Source organism: Camelina sativa, chromosome 10, assembly GCF_030686135.1.
Source record: "Camelina sativa cultivar CO46 ecotype springtype chromosome 10, ASM3068613v1".
Lineage (NCBI taxonomy): Eukaryota > Viridiplantae > Streptophyta > Magnoliopsida > Brassicales > Brassicaceae > Camelina > Camelina sativa.
The window spans coordinates 3176801-3195812 of record NC_141889.1 but is presented as its reverse complement, the minus strand read 5'-3'; the positions used below and the strand labels follow the sequence as shown (position 1 = coordinate 3195812).

Sequence of the window (19012 nt, the reverse complement as noted above, 5' to 3'; positions counted from 1 at the left end):
AGAATTATTAAATTTCGTTTTCTTGGGATATGTTTGACTTTTGGCCTAGGGCTTTCGTCTGGTTAGACGACGTCGTTTTTCAATTTCCCACTCTCTCCTCTGTTTGGTTGGTTGGTTTACTCGACGAGTTTCTTCCGAAAGCTTCGTCGTCGTCGTCGACTAGGTTTGTGTTCTTTCTGAGTCTGAGAGAGTTAAGAGTTGAACGAGAGACCGACCGAGTGATCTGAGGTTTTACGGGTTTAACGAAAGGTGAAACTTGAAGATCTTATTTCTTTTGATTACCGTCCGGGCTTTGGTTTGGATCAAATCAGGGTAAAATGTCGTTTCTTTTATCCTTCAAGCTTCCTACTTTGAATCTTTTTTTTTTTTTTTTTTTTTTTATATATCGTTTTGAGTTTCATTTTTTTTGATTTATTTATATTTGATCCTCTCTTCGTTTTCTTATTTTCGTCAATTCGTTTGATCCATGTTTCTCTTTTAGGCAAATCTTGAATTTGTCCCTCCATCCTCTGTTTTTATGTTTTGATTTTGGTTTGAATGAATAAACACCATTGTTTGTAGAGAGACAACAAATCATTGTCTAAAATGAGGCAATTCAACAAGGTATCTGCTGTACATAATATTTGACAAAGACTCTCGAGTCAAATGTGAAAGGACCATGCTTTTTTTTTTTTTGTTTTTGTGGTCAACTACTTTGATGAGTAATTATGTTCGATTCTATATATTTCTATGTTTGTTTGTGATGAGTTGTAGTAAAGCTTGTGTTAGGATTCGTATTATTGTCTTTTTATCCTTTTCTTAAGAGTGATACTATTTCTTTCTTTCTTTTTTTGGTTTCTGAATTATTATAGATGGGTTTTCAGAGTTGCTAAGCTGACAGACTGAGTGACTAATTAGTGTGATTGGGGAAGATGGGATTATTGAAGAAAAAAGATTCAACTTCAGCTCGCTCCTCTACTTCTCCCTGCGCTGATTTGCGAAACGCTTACCACAATTGCTTCAACAAGTGAGTTTCTTTTCTCCTTCAGTTTGCTGTGTTTAAAGGTTTAGCTTTGGTGGGATTTCTGGTCTTTTCATCTTTTTAAGGTTTTGGACCATTCGGTATTCCCACTTATATAATATGATGGCATTGTTGTATTTCTTTTTCTTGGTTTCTGCAGATGGTACTCGGACAAGTTTGTTAAAGGGCAATGGGATAAAGAAGAGTGTGTTGCCGAGTGGAAAAAGTACAGAGACTGTCTCTCGGTAATTATCCATTCACTCTGCTTCACTTCTTCAGCTCTCTCTCTCTCTCTCTCTATTCGTGCTTCCTCTGTGATCTTAAATCAAAATAATAAGCTTCTCTTTCTGGCTTTTGTTTTCGGTTTTCATGTATTCAAACAGGAGAATTTGGATGGTAAGCTTCTCACTCGCATTTTGGAGGTAGATGGTGAGCTGAATCCAACAAAGCAAGCTGATTCTAAAGAATCCAATTGATGGATGATACTTGATCCTCATATGTTTCTCAAATAACATTGTCACTTTCAAACCATAAAATTCATATTATTTAAGTAGTAGGAGAGGGGTAATCAAAGTAGAATGAGATTGTTGTATTCTTTATTCAAAAAAAAAATGGAAGAAAATAAAGAAATCAATCATTTCTTCTTGAAGAGGAAGTGTGCAACCATCCACTCTTCTCCATTGTTGTATCCGAACAGCTCAGCAACCGCTATGAAGAAGGTTCTCCAATAAACCATCCACTTCACTGCATTTTCTTTCCCATAAGTCATTTCCATTATCTCTTTAATTGCAACTATCTCTTTATCCATTCTTTTGAGCCACTCTTCACTGCAAAACATCAGAAGCTAATTATTATCTTCTTCGTTCTTGTAACAACAATTTTTGGAGTCTTACCTTGTTTTTGAATAATGCTTCCCGTTTACGAGCCAATGATCCACAATCGAAACATCTTCCTAAACAAATCAACACATCAAATTGATATAATTCAACTGAAACATACATGGCAAGTTACTAATGTAAATTACTTGGAAATAGAGGAGAAGATTCGCCGATGGCATTGTTCCTCCGCTGAAGAAGTGTCTTGTGATCCAGTCATCGTCATTCACATCCTATAAAGAATCAGCACAATCTCAAGAATTGCGTTTTTGCCATGATAATATGTTGTTGAAATAAACTGATTAAACAAGAAGCTATCACATTAGAGAATATTGATCCATACCTCAAAGTGGTAAGCAAAGGTCTTATGGCAGAAATAGTGAACAAACAGAAGACTATCCTCCTTCATCCATTTTCCTATTTTCTTCAGAAGCTCTCCATAATTTTTCATATGCTGATCACAATCCCAAATAGAAAAACCAAAGCTAATTAAGGAAAACCTCTGATGTTTGAAAATCATAACATATAATGAACTACTTTAGAAAACAATCCAAACCTCAAACATTTCGATGGAGAATACTCGATCGTATGTCCCATCATGCTCAAAAGTGCTAATATCCGCAACAATTATTTCAATGTTCTGAAGTCCGAGTTTCCTTCAAACATGACATGTAAAAGAAACCATTTTAGCTAGCAGCTAGAACTTGAAGCATAAGATATATGTAATAATGAGAAAACATAATTACCGGCATTGGTCATCGATAAAAGCTTTCTGTGTTGTTGAGTTGCAGATACCAGTTAACTTGCATTTGCTAAACTTGCGGGCAATGTACAAAGACAAAGAACCCCAGCCACATCCGACATCAAGAACACTGTGTCCATCCTCCACTTTAGCTCTTTCACAGTATAGAGCCAATATTGCTTCCTCTGCATCTTCTAAGCTACTTGCATCTTTTGGGAAGTAACAAGAGCTGTACTTCATGTTTCTTCCAAGAACAAGTTGGAAGAAAGCAGTTGGTAATTCATAGTGTTGAGTCTTTGGCTTCTCGGTATTGATCGCTATAGGCATCTTCTTTATAGCTGAGGTATACATACATACATGCATCATTCACAACAGATTTTTAAACTTTTCTTTCACAATTTACAATTATATATTATGAGATTAAACAAATGAAATGTGTTCTGATTTTGCCAAATGAAACATGTTATATTTATTTATTAAAATACATGTAAACGCAAACACAAAAAACTTGAGAGTCTGGAACAATGTATGGATGGTTTCATTTTATAAGATAAGAAGCAAAAATCTATCACGAACAAATCTAATGATGAAGACCATGAATTAGTCTTACATGCTTAGAGCACGGAGATCCAATTAACAAAATAAAACTTTAATATCTAAACTACTAAATAGAACTAAGCTAATATAAAAATAGTGTTCGCGGATCTCTCAACAACAATATCTAAACTAAAACAATATTTTATCTTTGACTCAAAAAGTTCAAAGCACATATGATGAAGGGTCTAAAACCCCACAACCAAAGTACGGTGGAACAAACAACTTGCAACACACCACCGACACTATGTTGTTTAAAAAAATCGCCATAATCACTCAAATAAACACAATGCGAAATAGTTTTGTAGACTCTAGTCTAATAATAACTAAAATCTAGATGTTAAATGCCAAAAAAAAAAAAAAAAAAAAGAGTGAGCGATTATATAGTTTCACTTACAGTCAATAAAACGGAGGAGATCGGAGAGTTGCAACTCAGCCGTGGGTTTGTAACCGGAACGGAGTCGACCGGCCAGAAGTAGCCGCGTCAGCCGCCTAATGACAAGATCAGGCAACAGATTCATCTCCAACAACGTCAAAGCCGCCTTCACTGATGCGCCATACGCTACGTCCATAATCTTCTCCATCTCTTTTCTCTCGCCTCCTTTATCTGTCTCTTGAGTTTTTTTTTTTTTTTTTTTTCCCAAGTGTAACCTTCAAACATATAAATAGAGACAAGGATGTAAAAATAACCTGAAAAAGTAGGCATGGCGTATCAACTTACTACTAAGCACTGTTAATTACGTGTATAATTATTACTACCCCTTATATAACGATGGGAACAAATCTTTAAGATTTCTTTAACATTTTTAATAACAAAACGTCAAAACCTTATCTTCTTCTTATCTTATCGTTTTGCAGTAGTCCGTGCTTAAAATCGGATATCACTCACCACCATTTTTTTGCTAAGTCGAAAAAACAGAGCAGGGCCGGTTTACGATTTTGATGGGCCTTCAAGATTTGTTTTGTGTTATGTTTTTGTGGCCTTTTTTATGTGTATGCTCTTTGGTTTTGATATTAATATGGTTGTTTTGTTACAACTAATCAACTATGATAAACTCATATGATTACACTGGATCAGGGACCAGCTCGGTGAGTCTGAAAGGCGATTCTTGCACCAGAGGCCAGAGGGGTGAAGACTTATCTACTCTACTATAAATCAAAGGGGGACGACTTATACAACCAATAATCCCCTTAGTGGTTATAAACCCTACCACACAATGCATTATGTTTAAAAACAGAATACAAGCTCCTAATTGCTGCTCCTGCAGGGGCATAAACTGTCCTATCAACCTTACCCCACATTACCTTATCTAATTTTGCCACATTTGCTAAGCACCGAGTAAAAAGATCTGTGAATCCTTCCTTAGATTTAAGAGTTCTTGATGGAGAGATGTTCAAGGACCAGCTCGGGTGAGTCTGAAAGGCGATTCTAGCACCAGAAGCCAGAAGACACTTACAAATCTCTTTGACTCAGAGAAGAAAGATTTTTAGCTCATGGAGTTGATCAGCCAATATGGCTATGCCTAAGATCAAATTAATCACTCTTTCCTTCTTCATTCTACTTGTAAAGCTTCAGTACTATCCACAGAAACCACTTGTTTATACTCTTTTTTCCTTGTCACCTGTGGTATCAGAAGGAATAGTCTGTTTAGACACTATAACCAAAACAAATGGTCAAAACTTAAAACAGAGTCATACCAACTTGTTAGGGAAACTTTGGGCACCAGTGAACTTTGAGGGTGCAGAATAATGAGACTTCTTTTGTAGAATCTCAGTGAGACGCCGCTCGTTTTTCTCTTGCCTAAGTAGATATCTCAAGGAAACCGATTCTTGCTCAAGCTTCGACACCGTGATTTCCAGTATTGCTAAGCTGTCCAAAAGCTCTTGTGCCTGTAAATTTCTTATAATGTTATGTAAGAAATTCAATAGGGAAAACAACATAGAATGGAGAAAGGATTGACCTTATCTGGAAGTTCACAAGGCGAATCCATGAACGGAGAACTAGAATGCTCAACTGCGCTTGTTAGAGCTAACCGTAAGTTGATCTCCTCTTGTAACTGCTGCTGCAGTCTCTTGACCTGTACCAATCCCAAATATCATTAACAATCTAGTACCAGTAGTACATCAAGGATGAAACATAAGAATATCAATCTTTTCCTATGGTTTCTTTAAATGTAATCGTAGCTGTATAGATGAGAAAACTTCTAAGAAGTGACAAACAAAAAGCTAGCAGATGACTTCACAAGATAGTGTGTGGTGTGGGATCTGACTCACTTACATCTTGTTCAAGCTCACATTTGTACCATAACTTGCTCTTTCCTTCAAATCTACTACTAGTTTGATCAAGCATCTTGCTTTCCTGCTGCCAAAAAACATGAAAGAAAGCAAATTCAAACATTTGGTGTGACCTTAAACCCCTTGAAACCCTAGATTTAGAGCATACTAACCAAGAAAAAAAGATAAAAGTGAAAGGTGTATATAAAGAGAGAAAGAGGCAACATTACATCGAGATCAGGAAAATACAAAGAGCCATCTCCAGAGGAGTAAGATCTTCTTGAAAATGTACCAGACTTCTTCAAATACCTCCGGATCGAGCTTCCCCTGTAACGGAACACATCAGCAAACCAAAAAAAACAAATCGCGAGCATTGTTGAAGAAGAAGCAGAAGTAGATTTAGAATAGAGAGAGGAGAGAGAGAGAGAGAAACCAATTGATAGGAAGACGAAAAGTGGCATTGGCGGTGCTACGATCGGTGGTAGGAGAAGAAGAAGAAGAGGAAGCAGCAGGGGTGTGATGATCTTCTTCATGAAGAGCTTCGGCTTTGATACAGAGCATCGTTGTTGGTCAAGTCAAGGAGCGGTGACTGTGAAGGAGAAGACAAAAGCTTTGAAAGGTTCCAACTTTGAGAGGTTTTATTGATTGACAGAGGAGTTTGGTTGGGTTCTCACCTGCTCACACTACTTCACTCTCTTTCCCTTTTTTTTTGGTCTGTCGCTTTTATTATTTTGTGACCAAAAGATTGAATATTCATTACAAAAAAAATGAAAACTATAATTAGAAAAAAGCTGAAAAAGGGAAAACAAGAGAATTTATTCTTGTCTCAGACAATTTGACTCGTTGCTACTCATTCATCCCTCTCTCTCTCTCTCTCTCTCTCTTTTTGGGCTAGTCAAACATTTACACGGTATCTTTATTTTATTTAACAAAAAAAAAGAGTGGAAATTTCGGTTTCAAATTATTGGTTTTCATTTTATTATTTTCTGTTTTGCAGTTTTATTTTGATAATAATAAATTAATTTAGGTAAATTAATAAAACTTAGTTTTAAGCAGATCCATGTAAAAATACTGAGATGCTTCCTGTATTTTAGTGTTTGATGTGTACGGTACACATCTATAAAAGTGATGACGCAGAGATATACATACACACACATACACTCAGTGTGGACTGGATTTACTTTTTTTTTTTTTTTTTTATGAATCGGATTCCAAAAAAAGACCTGATAACAACATATGAAAGATTCCAAACAGTACAACATTATCAAACGAGTGAACCATATATACGTCCCAAATTTTGGCTATGGATATTTTCGATGATTAGTAATAATCGCATACTAAACCAAAATTTTATCTTAGATATTCAATAAATATAGCGTTAAAAGAAAGCTAACCGGCTGGTTTAAAGTCAACGGAGAGAAAGCTGTTTTCTTCGCTGTCGGACAAAGAAGACCAAACCAAGACAATTAAAGATAGATAGAGCTATGAGACAGTTTGGTCAAGCAACTGAAATGAAATCGATAGATAAGTTTCTTCTTCGCTTCGTCTCACACAACTAATTTGTCAATCGAGATCCGATAGTTTGGTGAGAGGAGCAGATAGAGCTATATATATATTTCTAGCGGTGAGCTAGTGAGCAGCTAGAGAAAATCAGAGAGACAACTTTGTATCTCTAGATTTGTGAAGAGTGACAACCTTGTATTTTATAATGAGTTAACTCGTGTAGTTGGATATATACTATAATATCCTTCTACTTATTAGAGAATTTACGAGATGAAAATATTTGCTGGAAAATGGAGAGACTTGCGCCAATCAAATCGACGATGTTTAACTTCACTATTCTAGCAAGAGTGAGAAAGAAAATCTGGTCAGAAACAAAGTACACCCACTATTAACATAAAACATCAGCAATACATTAGCCGCACGAAAGCCATGCTGAGCGCGCAGGTGTGTCTACTAAGACAACATAGCTGTAACCTGTATCCTGCAAACCTTGAATACAAGAGAGAGAACTTTCATCCAAGTGTTTAGAGAGCACGATCAACTTGGAGTTTGGAGGATTGTCCACTGCCCACCGAAGAATGTCCACTAACATCTTATGATCTCTAGCATATCCATGCGCCTCAGCAACTATACACATATATCATCAACAGGTATCTAGATTTTAGATTTACATAGTAAGAGGAGGACGAGGGATAATTAGGTAAAGGAGGAATTATTTCACACTACCTTCGGGTACGAGATTGAAACTGACTCCGGTAGCCTCATATTCATCTATCAGATCTTGTTTCGTGGTTTTGGTTTTCTCATCTTCGACGTCGTACAACCGGATTGACACAGAACCATTACAGCAACCCTGTCGACGAAGACCTGATTTGATCAGGTCAGAAGTCAAAGCAGGAGAATGTAGAACGTGGATTGGGAAATCAACCAAGTCCCAGAACACGCCTGTGTTACCCTCTGCCACAACGAAAGAAATATCAATGCATAGTTTGAAATCAGATGAAATCTAATCAAATATATATATATATATATATAGACTCTTCGAGAGGTATAGCTAGCGAGATCTTACCACAGTTTAAATCAGCCCAAGCATCGGACACAACTGGTTTCACTTCGTATGGTATAGGTAGTGAATCAATTTCAAGGACAGCTTCACCATATAAACGGCGGCCTCGCTCAAAAACATTATTCTCATTCAGCCCCTCTATGGGGACTCCGCATTGCAGACATTCTAAAGGAGAACCCTGACAATTAACTAGTACGCTCCCAGGCTCTAAAAAGACAAGATTGAAACGGTTCCTATCCATAGGAGTTGGGACGACCTGCTGCTCTTCTTTGATGCTTTCTGAGATTATAAACAAACTCGCTGGCCGACTAGGACCGTACAGTGCCCAGAGAAGGAGTTTCTTTGTAATAAAGTGAACTCTCGCATGTTTGTTTCCTGGACGGAGGGACATCTCATCATCACATGAAATGTTAAGTAAAAAAGAAAAGAAAAGAAAGAGTGATATTAAAGAAAGCTACGTACCTTTGGGTACGCGAACAAAAAGCATTCGCGCATGCCCAAAGACATATGTCAACTTATCCGGGGCATCATCATCAACGAAGCAGGTGATTAACATCTCAGGACCTAGATATCCGTTTTCATATAGATCGGATTTGATATTCTCTTTAACCAATCCAGGATTTAGTTTCTCAAGGATTGACCAATCCTCAACGTCCCAGAACACCATCTTCTGTCCCCCTGCCAAAACGGATCACGAAATAAATTATTATCAAATTTTTTTTTGAAAACCAAAAAATCAGATCTATCACTGACTATATACATATACATATATGTTGAATGAATAGAGACAATATAAACGAACAACTTCAATCTTACATTGGAATTCACTGGTGCTGCTATCCATTGAAAAGTTTCTGAAAAATTAGAGATGCCGAGAGCTTTCTGAATATTAGAGACGACGCCCGATCATAGGCAACCTTTATAAATTAGCGTTTCATATATATACTTATTGGGCTTGATGGGCCTGCTGAATCTGGTGCGTATATTGGCCGCCAATTTTTTTTTATCTCTAGTATAATTATCAAGATGAATCAAGAGGTTTTAAACCAAACAGAACCAATAATTTTTCTAATAAAACTAACTAACCATAAATATAGATCTAGTTATATTTAATCGTAGGTATCAATTTTGATTTGTTCTAGCTTTTCTAATTGATTTGATTAATTAACTATTATAAAACCATAACCAATTTTATTTTGTTACATTATTTGATTTTTAAACTAAATTAAAACTGAACCAAACTGAAACCAAACCAAACTGAATCAAACCAAACAAAAACTGACTCCAACACACACCAAACCAAACTAACTGAGAATAAACAAGAACTGGTTTTAAAAAACTGAACTTTACTGTATTATTCTCCTTAACTTACAATTACAGAGTGAGTTCTTATTTATACAACTTTGAGGAACATTCTAGGTTCTTTGACCACACACCTAATCTCATGACAAGTGGTGAACATCTACACCTCCTCTAATGACCGAAGAGAATCATAACAGCTCGATAGTACAATGTCACCATCTTGTTCAGGTAATGTCTTTGTCACCTGCCTCTGCTTTTTCCCTTTGTCGCCTTGTTGCAGAGAAGGACAGAGTTGTTGAACTGTCGGACTCTGTTTTGGTAGTGGGCTTCTCATGTGTAGGCCGGAGCCCAAAACACTTTTGTCTTGGACTTGATGTTGTAGACTCTCATCCCCCCGCAAACTGATGGTGGGAGGCATCGCAACATTCAGTTTGTAACGAAGACGTTGGAAAGCTTGTCGGGGAAGAGACTTCGTAAAGATGTCCGCAAGTTGTAACACAGCCGAAACATGTTGGACCTCAAGAAGACCAAGAGCAACTCTCTCACGAACATAATGATAGTCAACTTCGATATGCTTGGAGCGATTGTGGAAAACTGGATTAGCAGAGAGATAAACAGCCGAGAGATTATCACAACGGAGAATTGCCGGCCTAGTTTGAACAATGCCCAAGTCACGAAGCACAAAAGATATCCAAGTTAACTCTGATGCAGCTGCTGCAAGGGCTCTGTATTCAGCCTCGGTTGATGATCTCGAAACTGTAGGTTGGCGTTTTGCAGACCAGGAAATCAGAGTTGAACCAAGCAATGAGCAAAAACCTGTCGTAGACCATCGTGTGTCTTGACACCCGGCATAGTCACTGTCGCTGTATGAAACCAATGGTAAGTCATCACTGTAAGATACCAACGACAAGTCACTGTTCCGATGCATATGTAAGCCCATCTTTGTAGTCCCTCTTATATATCGCAAGATGCGCTTTAAGAGATGAAAATCTGATTCGGTTGGAGCATGCATCCGCTGGTAGATAAAATTGACTGCAAACTGTATATCCGGTCTCGTGATTGTCAGATATTGAAGCTTACCTGCAAGACTGCGAAAGTAGCTTGGCTCAGAGAAGAGACGCGTATCCTTAAACACTTGATCCAGTCGTTGAGGCAGCGGTGTATGGACAGGATTGCATTTGGACATACTAGCATGATGCAGAATCTCCTCTGCATACTTGGATTGACTAAGAAACAAGCCGTTGGAGAACGACTGAGCTTGAATGCCTAAGAAATAATGAATATCTCCAAGGTCCTTCATGGTGAATTTTGTATTCAGCTCTGCAATTAGAGACTTGAAAAGAGCAGAGTTGGAACCGGTTAGCAAGATATCATCCACATACAGCAAGATGACCATAGTATCACCATGATGATGATAAACAAAGAGAGAGGGGTCTGCTTTGCTGCACACAAAGCCATATTCAATGAGAAAGTTACTGAACTTATCAAACCAAGCCCTAGGAGCTTGTTTCAGTCCATAGAGGGCTTTCTTCAAAGAACACACATGATTTGGCTTTGCAACATCCTCAAATCCTGGAGGTTGAATCATGAAGACTTCCTCCTGTAAATCACCATGCAAAAAAGCATTTTTTACATCTAACTGAGTAATGCTCCAGTTCTTGGAAGTAGCAACTGCTAGAACGATACGAATGGTAGATGTTCGAACCACGGGACTATATGTCTCTGTAAAGTCCACACCCGCTTCTTGATCGTATCCCTTGGCCACCAGCCTCGCTTTAAGTTTGGTTAGAGAACCATCAGCGTTTAACTTGACAGTGAACACCCATCTGCATCCAAGGATATTCATCTCAGCAGTCGCAGGAGTCAAGATCCAAGTGTTATTCTTGTAAATAGAATCGAGCTCCTCAAGCATAGCTTGTCGCCAACCCGGATGAGCCAAGGCCTCAGTTATTGTTGTTGGTAACGACGGTATGGTCTTGCTTGCAACCAAAGCATATCAAGGATTAGGTTTTCGAATCCCATGTTGAGACCGAGTAGTCATCAAATGACCTCCTGACTCAACAACAGGAATCTCGGAGGCACCAACATCTTCAATTTCTGGTGTATTTGGAGCAGAGTGAATTATAGGACAGAGTTGTTGTGACACAACGAACTCTACTTCTGCAGTCTCTTGTTGTTGTGACACAGCAGACCCTACTCCGGACTACATCTGAGTTGTGTCAGGATATTCAACCACCTCAGAAGGAATGGATGGAAGCAAATGAGGAATTGCAGAGGAAACCTCACCCTGTTGCCACGCTTGAAGCAAACCACTTTTGTGTTGTGTAGCTAAATGCTTGTATTGATGCTCAAAGGGAAAACATTGCTCATCAAATATCACATGGCGAGAGATATAAACTCGACCGGTCGGAGGATAAAGACATCGATAACCTTTATACTGCGGATGATATCCAAGAAAGACACATTGCAGGGACCGTGGCTCAAATTTGTGTTGTGTGTAAGGTGTTAAGCAAGGATAACAGGCAGAACCAAATATCCTGAGAAAAGAATAGTCTTGTGACCCGTTATACAACACCTCTGCTGGACTTTTCTGAGCTAAAGTGGAGGAGGGAATCATATTACTGATAAAATTTGCAGAATAAAAGGCCTCAACCCAGTAGCGAAGTGGAGTCTTACTTTGAAACAACATTGATAGCCCCAATTCAGTGAGATGTCTGTGTTTCCGCTCTGCAATACCGTTTTGTTGCGGAGTAGACGGACAAGACAGTAGGTGCTTAATACCATGATCTTGTAAATGCTTCCTGAACCGTGTACTCATGAACTCTCCTCCTCCATCACTCTGAAAAACCTTTATTTTCTTGGCAAACTGAGTTTCAACTTGTTTTTGAAAGACCAGAAACACATCATAGAAATCAGACTTCCTCTTTAATGGAATTAGCCAAGAGTAACGAGAGAAATTGTCAACAAAAACTGCATAATATTTGAAGCCTTGAACTGATACAACTGGAGAGGGTCCCAAAAGATCACAATGAATTCGATCAATGGGTTCTTTTGAATGAGACTCAGAATTAAAAAACGGTAATTGACTACTCTTTCCCATTTGGCAAGGTCCACAAACAGGAGAAGTGCTGCTCTTATTAATTGTTATCGCCTTGCTGTTCCTTAAATGCTGAAGAACTTGAAAGTTTGCATGTCCTAAACGTTGGTGCCACACCATGTCGCTTGCCGCACACTGTCTATTTGAGAAGAGGGCCACAAACTCCTTGTTCTCCAACATATACAAAGTCTTACGACGAGGTCCTTTGGTCACCACTTTCTGAGTTCTCAGATCAATCACATACACAACATTAGCATCAAAAAACACACCGCAGGGATAGTCATCACAAAGTTTAGAAACCGACAGTAAAGATTGTTTCATAGACGGACAAACAAGTACATCTAAGAGTGGTAAACTACCTGCATTCGTGGTGAGTGTCGTGGAACCAACATGAGTAATGGGAAGATGAGCCCCATCACCAACCATTACAGTCTCTGGGCCATTGTAGGGTGTAACTGCAGACAACTGATTTGGTGTAGACGTAACATGTGCAGAGGAACCGGAATCTGTAACCCACTCTCGACCACAACTATCTGAGACCTGAAGAGCAGCAAGAGCCTGTGGTACGTCATCACTCTGATAAGTGTTATCAAACCTGTTCCAGCACTTAAGAGCAACATGACCAACTCTTCCACAAATTTGACACACAGGACGAATGTTGTTAGAACCTCCAGACTGAGACTGATTCCAACCAGAGTTGTTGACCTGTTGAGAGAAACCACGACTACGAGTAGAGAAGTTGCGACCTCCTCGACCACGAGAGTTCGATCCTCGACCACGATAGCCAGAGAAACCACCCCTTTGAGCTTGAAAAGCTAGATTTGGCGAGACATCTGAAGCAGATTCATACGACTGCAACTTCGAGTCGAAACCAGAGACCTCAAGAACCACATCGTTAAATGTAGGGGCCGGTAAACGAGACAGAGAACTCTGGATAACAGTAGCAATAGGGTCATATTCCCTAGCTAGTCCATTCAGAAACAGAACAACCTTCATAGACTCATTAACGTGCTTGCCTATCGCACTCAGATTATCACAGACAGCGCGAAACTCTCGACAGTACACAGAAAAAGTCTTATCTTTCATGTTCAAAAGATTAAGACGACGAAGCAACTCACACTCTCTGGACACAGAGCTTCGATTAAAACTGGAGGCAAGGGACATCCATACCTCTTGAGACGTTGACAGAGCATGGACGAGACCAAGAACTTCTTCAGAGAGAGTTCCAAACAGCCATGACTTGATGAGTTCGTCAGTACAGATCCAGGCTTCATAGGCTGGATTAGGGTCGGTGACTTGTTGATTGTTGACAGTGGTCACTCGAGTAGCTGCAGGCCTGGGAATTTCACCATTGACGAAACCGAGCAGCTTCTGGGAGCGAAGCAGAGATTCGAACTGAGTTTTCCACAAGAGATAGTTGGTGTCACTCAGTTTGATAGTAACAGAACTCGCAACATGAATATTAGAAGGAAAAGGATAAGGATCGAGTCTTTCTGCCATGACAGCAACCTGTTAGGGTTTTAAGAAAGCTCTGATACCATGAGAATAAACAAGAACTGGTTTTGAAAAACTGAATTTTACTGTATTATTCTCCTTAACTTACATTTACAGAGTGAGTTCTTATTTATACAACTTTGAGGAACATTCTAGATTCTTTGACCACACACCTAATCTCATGACAAGTGGTGAACATCTACACCTCCTCTAATGACCGAAGAGAATCCTAACGGCTCGATAGTACGATGTCACCATCTTGTTCAGGTAATGTCTTTGTCACCTGCCTCTGCTTTTTCCCTTTGTCGCCTTGTTGCAGAGAAGGACAGAGTTGTTGAACTGTCGGACTCTGTTTTGGTAGTGGGCTTCTCATGTGTAGGCCGGAGCCCAAAACACTTTTGTCTTAGACTTGATGTTGTAGACTCTCACTAACTTCCGTTAAATTTGGTTAGAGTTTTACCAAAACCGAATAATCGAACCGAATCCAAACCAAATCCGAACTTAAACAGAAATGCCCATCCTTTAGTGAAACCGACTTAAAGAGACGTGTGTGTCTCTTTATGTTCGCCGTTCAATTGATAGAGGCCACGGCGTAAACATAGGAAGGAGAAGATCTTATTATTCTATAATCTATAGTAATTAAAAATTTCCCTTTTTTATTTAATATTTTTTTTAAAGGTTAGATTTTTTTTGTTTTTTGTTTTGGGGGTTCAAAGTCCCTACCAATGCGACCAAAGTGCTCCAATGCATGATTATTACGTTGGAGCCTCTTCTTCTTCTTCTTCTTCTTCTCTAGATTTGCTTTCTCCAAATTTTTAATTCTTTTTTCTGTCTCTCAGCTTCCAAAAGTTTTCATCTTTTTTTTTTTTTTTTGGTTAGGGTTTGATTTTTTGCTCTTTTTCAATATTGTTGTTGGATGGTGTAAATGTGAGAGAAGGTTTCGTTATGTTAAAGAGGCAGTCCAACGCCATTCTCTTCTACAGAATCGCTAGCTTCGATTCACATAATACCCTAATGTCTTCTTACACCGATCCCCTTTTCCTGCGATCGCTTCACACTCGATCAATCGCGAACAGATTCGGTGGAGATTTCGTTAATAGGATCAAGCCCATTCGAATTTACAACAAGAGTGGCTCTTGTAATGGTCTTTTCAAGGCTAAAGGTGAAGGAGGAAAGCCCAATGGGTTTACCTTGAGAAGTTGTTTTGATTCTCATAAGAAAGCCGATCAAAAGGCTCGAGCTTTAACTCAGCATCGACGCCTTCTCCATGGTTTGGGATCTGGGCCTAGTGAAGACCGCGGCGGCGGCGGAGGAGCAACGGAGATAGCGGATGGCCGTGGTGCATATCTGCGTACGAGTTTCCAAGGGAATGATAAGAAGATTGTTGTGGCTGTTGACATTGATGAGGGTATGTTCCCTTTGTTCTTATGAACTTGTGATGTTTACATGCAGGTTTGGGGTTTGAAATGTCTGGGAGGAGAGAAATTGTTTTTAATTGTATGTTGACTTGTTTAACTGGGTTCTAGAAAAGCTTGGAGCCAATTAGTTATATAATTATACATAACCTGAGTAAGCATATATAAAATGTTCTAGATGTTTTCTAATAGAATCTGGAGTGCTTTTTGTGTAATTGGGAATATCCCTGATTCATCATCTTTGTTGGTTTAAGTATAATATGTCTACTGATTCGAATCTCAAAACCATTCAAATGGATTGCTAATTTTGGACGGGGAACTATGTTGAACTGTTCATCTGATTTGTGTTGAATAGTTTTGATTCTGTTGTCCAACAACGTAAGTTGTTTTGCTTAAGTAGCTAATGCATGATATTTGTTTGCCTACGTATATCTATTCTTTTGCTTCCTTATATCTATTGAGATCATCTTGTGTCTGTCTTCATTGAGTTATTAATTTAAGCTATGTTTCATTTTGTTGTCTTTTTATGTAAGCAGTTCTTGGAAACTTTGTCTCGGCCCTTAACAGGTTCATTGCGGACCGCTATTTGTCGAACCATTCAGTCTCAGAGTATCATGTCTACGAGTTCTTCAAGGTACGAAGTCATAGCTTCTTCTCGAGCTTACGAATACCCTCTTGCCTTAAGCTGCTGGATTGGTTTGTTTTCCACTTTGAGAACTAGTATGCTAGGATAAATGATTGGAACTAGCCCTATAAGGATGAGTTTGTATACAAGGTTTACAGTTTTGAGTTGCTATCACTGGCTTATGACAAGGAAAACTGTTCTCTGCTTCACTTATATTAGCACATTACTCTGCCTGGCACTTGTTACCTTATATGTGACAGAAATTTGAAACCCCATTGCACATTGCCATGAAGATTTTGCCACACTGATGTTTTTCCGGATTATCACCCAAAGCATTTTAAACTCAAGAGCTCATCTTGCAATCAGGGTTTTGCGTTGCCTTATACCATACAGATCTAACGTAGCTGGCTTCCCATCACAGATATCTTGTTTATGATTTTTATCTTATACTTGTGTCTTAATTTTTTGGCAGATATGGAACTGCTCTCGCAAGGAAGGTATATCCTTGGCGTACTTGCAACTATGCATTAATTTACGGTCCAGCTAATTGCTCTTAGGACTTTCTGTGTGTTGGCAATTTTGGTGGGTAAGTTGAGACGTAATGTGCCATGTTTAAACTTTCTTGTTGTGCAGCCGACGTACGTGTTCATGAATTCTTTAAGACACCATATTTCAAGAAAGGGATCTATCCTCTTCCAGGTGCCCATAAGACTCTTCACAAGCTATCAAAATATTGCGACATGTCAGTTGTGACGTAAGTGGCATGTAGTGTGATATTTTCTTTGTTGAACGTTTCGAGTAACCAGTTAATTCTACAAATCAGTCTCTGAGTGGTTTCTCATAATTATTGGATAGGTCCCGGCAGAATGCGATAAAGGAGCACACGCTTGAGTGGATCGAGATACATTTCCCGGGACTCTTCCGACAGATTCATTTTGGAAACCATTTTGCTCTTCATGGAGAGTCAAGACCAAAATCTGAAATCTGCAGGTGCATACAAAATCAACTCATGAATCTGATACTTTACCCAAGATTCTAGTCGAAAGCTAAAAAAAAAAAACATCAGTTTCATATGATTTGATGGGCTAATCCAAGAATTTGAACTGCAGATCATTTGGAGCAGAGATATTGATTGACGATAACCCGAGATATGCAGAGGAATGCGCTAACATCGGAATGAAGGTTCTCCTCTTTGACTATGAAAATTCATACCCTTGGTCTAAGACGGAGTCTGTGGATAGGCATCCTTTGGTAACTAGAGTCCATAATTGGGAAGAAGTGGAGCAGCAGATTCTCTCGTTGGTAGTATCAAAGTGTTGAAATCATTTCTGCAACAACAAATGTTCTTTTGCCAGTGAAAAAATTATAGTCTTAATGTTTGAGAAATGATAGTGTAAACATGAAAGAAAGCTGAACAAACCCAAAAAGCTTGATGGGGAAATAAGTAGCAAACAGAGATGGCAATGGAATTAGCTTTAACTGCCCCTTTTTAGCATTATCTTAATGTCTTTTTTTTTTCTAACTTAGTTTTGTTTCAATTTTTCAAGTATATATAATTTAATCAGATGTATATAAATTAAACAAAGTACACTTCGAATAATTCATTTTGTTTTTCAAATAAGTTATTTTCATATGGAAAAAATTCAGTTGTTTTCATATATTTTTTTGTTTTACTTTGGATCCATTAAAAATTTGTCACTTATAAACTATTAGAATTTCTCACTTACAAAATTCAATTTCGAATATAGTTATATCTAGAAATATATAAAATCTATTAGAGAGTAAAATGAAATCATATAATTTACTAGGAAAGTGACCAAGACGGTTTAGTGGGTGCTTAATAGAAATAGTTAAGAGGGATAAAGTAAAGGTAATGATGAAGTAACTTAACGCATGCAGTGATAAGCATCAAAGAAGCAATAAAAAAAAAAGGCAGAACATAAATCATAAAAGAGGGATAGATCTCATTTATTTGAAGATAATGATTCTTATTAGTAGGAGCATAAACAAACAAGTGTTTATGTTTTTAAGTACTATTTATCTTTCACTAGTTATTTGCCTTCTCCTTGGCATGGAGATTGTCAAAATAAGCCTTGGGATTGGCCTCAAAAGCCTCTCTAGGGATGTGAGCAGAACCACCCAAACCGGGCGCAACCATATTCCCTGGACCAGGAGGAGTGCCACTTCTTGAAGTGCTGCTCTGAGCTACCAAACCAGCTTTTGCGCTAACGTCTTTCTTGTCCATATTTGTTTCTAACTCTTGAGAAGATTTTGAACTTATTTAGGTATGAGTGTAAGACGATATTTTTAGTTTGGTAGTGTGAAGAAAAGTGATGGAGAGGTGGGAACAATTTATAGATGATGAGATTTTTTTGTTCAAATGAAATGAGTCAAATTAGCACTTTCCAAGATTATCACCATTGTAGTTATAGCTGTCAATTGGGCGGGCCGCCCATGGACATGCCCATGTCCATATACATATGGGCTGACCATAGTCAGACCAAAAAATAAATGGTCTATTTGGGCATTTGACCATTTTTGTCCATTGACCATATGGGCTTAACCAAATGGACAATGGATTGCCCACTTACCAAAATGAGAAATTCCAATTACAACTAAATAATTTTAAATTATTATATTTTACATTTATAAATTTTTATTTTCATAAATACATTTATAGTTTTTTTTCATAAAACAGATAAATTATTGTATTTGCGGAAAAGTGATTTTACGATTTTAGCGAGAAAACACAGTTTTACGGTTTTGGCAGGAAAATGTAATTTTACGGTTTTGGCGGGAAAACACAGTTTTACGGTTTTGGCGGGAAAACACAGTTTTACGATTTTGGCGGGAAAACGTAATTTTACGGTTTTGGCGGGAAACACAATTTTACGATTTTGGCGGGAAAACACAATTTTACGATTTTGGCAGGAAAAGTGATTTTACGATTTTGGCGGGAAAACACAGTTTTACGGTTTTGGCGGAAAAACATAATTTTTCGGTTTTGGCGGAAAAACGTAATTTT

The 19012-nt window shown here is 38.2% G+C and overlaps 6 protein-coding genes across 13 annotated transcripts; 2 read left to right on the top strand and 4 right to left on the bottom strand.

Annotated features, from left to right (window-relative positions):
• Positions 1–6: 6 nt before the first annotated feature.
• LOC104716852 (uncharacterized protein At4g33100) lies at positions 7–1649 on the top strand. Of its 3 annotated transcripts, none has more exons than XM_010434311.3 (4): positions 7–312; positions 852–1006; positions 1161–1245; positions 1384–1649. In XM_010434311.3, exons 2-4 carry the CDS (start codon positions 912–914, stop codon positions 1474–1476), a joined length of 273 nt encoding a protein of 90 aa, XP_010432613.1. In that variant the 5' UTR covers positions 7–312; positions 852–911; the 3' UTR covers positions 1477–1649. The 3 variants fall into 3 exon arrangements, with proteins under 3 accessions (XP_010432613.1, XP_010432615.1, XP_087324585.1); XM_010434313.3 differs by having other exon boundaries at positions 25–312; positions 864–1006; XM_087468459.1 differs by having other exon boundaries at positions 75–249.
• Positions 1522–4065, bottom strand: LOC104716853 ((S)-coclaurine N-methyltransferase-like). Its single transcript, XM_087468455.1, has 8 exons — positions 3971–4065; positions 3609–3862; positions 2622–2955; positions 2432–2531; positions 2219–2329; positions 2025–2108; positions 1894–1952; positions 1522–1827 (listed from the first exon to the last, which is right to left on the bottom strand). Exons 2-8 carry the CDS (start codon positions 3793–3795, stop codon positions 1635–1637), a joined length of 1068 nt encoding a protein of 355 aa, XP_087324581.1. The 5' UTR covers positions 3796–3862; positions 3971–4065; the 3' UTR covers positions 1522–1634.
• Positions 4066–4336: 271 nt separating this feature from the next.
• Positions 4337–6415, bottom strand: LOC104716851 (uncharacterized). 6 transcript variants are annotated; one of them, XR_015568198.1, is made up of 6 exons: positions 5919–6204; positions 5716–5812; positions 5486–5570; positions 5173–5289; positions 4910–5101; positions 4337–4833 (listed from the first exon to the last, which is right to left on the bottom strand). XR_015568198.1 is itself a non-coding variant. In XM_010434308.3 (6 exons), exons 1-6 carry the CDS (start codon positions 6044–6046, stop codon positions 4765–4767), a joined length of 687 nt encoding a protein of 228 aa, XP_010432610.1. In that variant the 5' UTR covers positions 6047–6415; the 3' UTR covers positions 4337–4764. The 6 variants fall into 6 exon arrangements, 4 of the variants coding, with proteins under 4 accessions (XP_010432610.1, XP_010432611.1, XP_010432612.1 ...); XR_015568197.1 differs by having other exon boundaries at positions 5486–5573; positions 5919–6178; XM_010434308.3 differs by having other exon boundaries at positions 5490–5573; positions 5919–6415.
• An 840-nt stretch (positions 6416–7255) lies between these two features.
• LOC104716848 (uncharacterized) lies at positions 7256–8994 on the bottom strand. The gene is made up of 5 exons (XM_087468456.1): positions 8871–8994; positions 8517–8732; positions 8058–8429; positions 7715–7945; positions 7256–7615 (listed from the first exon to the last, which is right to left on the bottom strand). The coding sequence occupies exons 1-5, from the start codon at positions 8896–8898 to the stop codon at positions 7401–7403; spliced, it is 1062 nt and encodes a 353-aa protein (XP_087324582.1). The 5' UTR covers positions 8899–8994; the 3' UTR covers positions 7256–7400.
• Positions 8995–14418: 5424 nt separating this feature from the next.
• LOC104716847 (uncharacterized) lies at positions 14419–17468 on the top strand. Its single transcript, XM_010434305.3, has 6 exons — positions 14419–15355; positions 15899–15996; positions 16460–16484; positions 16621–16741; positions 16843–16977; positions 17097–17468. The coding sequence occupies exons 1-6, from the start codon at positions 14893–14895 to the stop codon at positions 17305–17307; spliced, it is 1053 nt and encodes a 350-aa protein (XP_010432607.2). The 5' UTR covers positions 14419–14892; the 3' UTR covers positions 17308–17468.
• A 486-nt stretch (positions 17469–17954) lies between these two features.
• On the bottom strand, positions 17955–18291 carry LOC104716846 (uncharacterized). Its single transcript, XM_010434304.3, has one exon. It carries the CDS (start codon positions 18230–18232, stop codon positions 18035–18037), a length of 198 nt encoding a protein of 65 aa, XP_010432606.1. The 5' UTR covers positions 18233–18291; the 3' UTR covers positions 17955–18034.
• Between the last annotated feature and the right edge of the window lie 721 nt (positions 18292–19012).

Excerpts from the sequence above, each read along its gene's own strand:
- LOC104716846 (XM_010434304.3), bottom strand. The coding sequence starts at position 18,232 with ATGGACAAGAAAGACGTTAGCGCAAAAGCTGGTTTGGTAGCTCAGAGC.
- LOC104716853 (XM_087468455.1), bottom strand. The coding sequence starts at position 3,795 with ATGGAGAAGATTATGGACGTAGCGTATGGCGCATCAGTGAAGGCGGCT. Across the intron at positions 2,330-2,431 it reads TCTCCATCGAAATGTTTGAG|CATATGAAAAATTATGGAGA; the intron begins GTTTGGATTGTT and ends GATTGTGATCAG. Across the intron at positions 1,953-2,024 it reads ATCTTCTCCTCTATTTCCAA|GAAGATGTTTCGATTGTGGA; the intron begins GTAATTTACATT and ends TGATTTGTTTAG.
- LOC104716848 (XM_087468456.1), bottom strand. The coding sequence starts at position 8,898 with ATGGATAGCAGCACCAGTGAATTCCAAT. Across the intron at positions 8,733-8,870 it reads CAGCACCAGTGAATTCCAAT|GGGGACAGAAGATGGTGTTC; the intron begins GTAAGATTGAAG and ends CCGTTTTGGCAG. Across the intron at positions 8,430-8,516 it reads TTTTGTTCGCGTACCCAAAG|GAAACAAACATGCGAGAGTT; the intron begins GTACGTAGCTTT and ends CCCTCCGTCCAG.
- LOC104716847 (XM_010434305.3), top strand. The coding sequence starts at position 14,893 with ATGTTAAAGAGGCAGTCCAACGCCATTCTCTTCTACAGAATCGCTAGC. Across the intron at positions 15,356-15,898 it reads GGCTGTTGACATTGATGAGG|TTCTTGGAAACTTTGTCTCG; the intron begins GTATGTTCCCTT and ends TTATGTAAGCAG. Across the intron at positions 16,978-17,096 it reads CCAAAATCTGAAATCTGCAG|ATCATTTGGAGCAGAGATAT; the intron begins GTGCATACAAAA and ends TTTGAACTGCAG.
- LOC104716851 (XM_010434308.3), bottom strand. The coding sequence starts at position 6,046 with ATGCTCTGTATCAAAGCCGAAGCTCTTCATGAAGAAGATCATCACACC. Across the intron at positions 5,813-5,918 it reads TTTCGTCTTCCTATCAATTG|GGGAAGCTCGATCCGGAGGT; the intron begins GTTTCTCTCTCT and ends GTTCCGTTACAG. Across the intron at positions 4,834-4,909 it reads AAAGTTTCCCTAACAAGTTG|GTGACAAGGAAAAAAGAGTA; the intron begins GTATGACTCTGT and ends CTGATACCACAG.
- LOC104716852 (XM_010434311.3), top strand. The coding sequence starts at position 912 with ATGGGATTATTGAAGAAAAAAGATTCAACTTCAGCTCGCTCCTCTACT. Across the intron at positions 1,007-1,160 it reads TACCACAATTGCTTCAACAA|ATGGTACTCGGACAAGTTTG; the intron begins GTGAGTTTCTTT and ends TGGTTTCTGCAG. Across the intron at positions 1,246-1,383 it reads AGTACAGAGACTGTCTCTCG|GAGAATTTGGATGGTAAGCT; the intron begins GTAATTATCCAT and ends GTATTCAAACAG.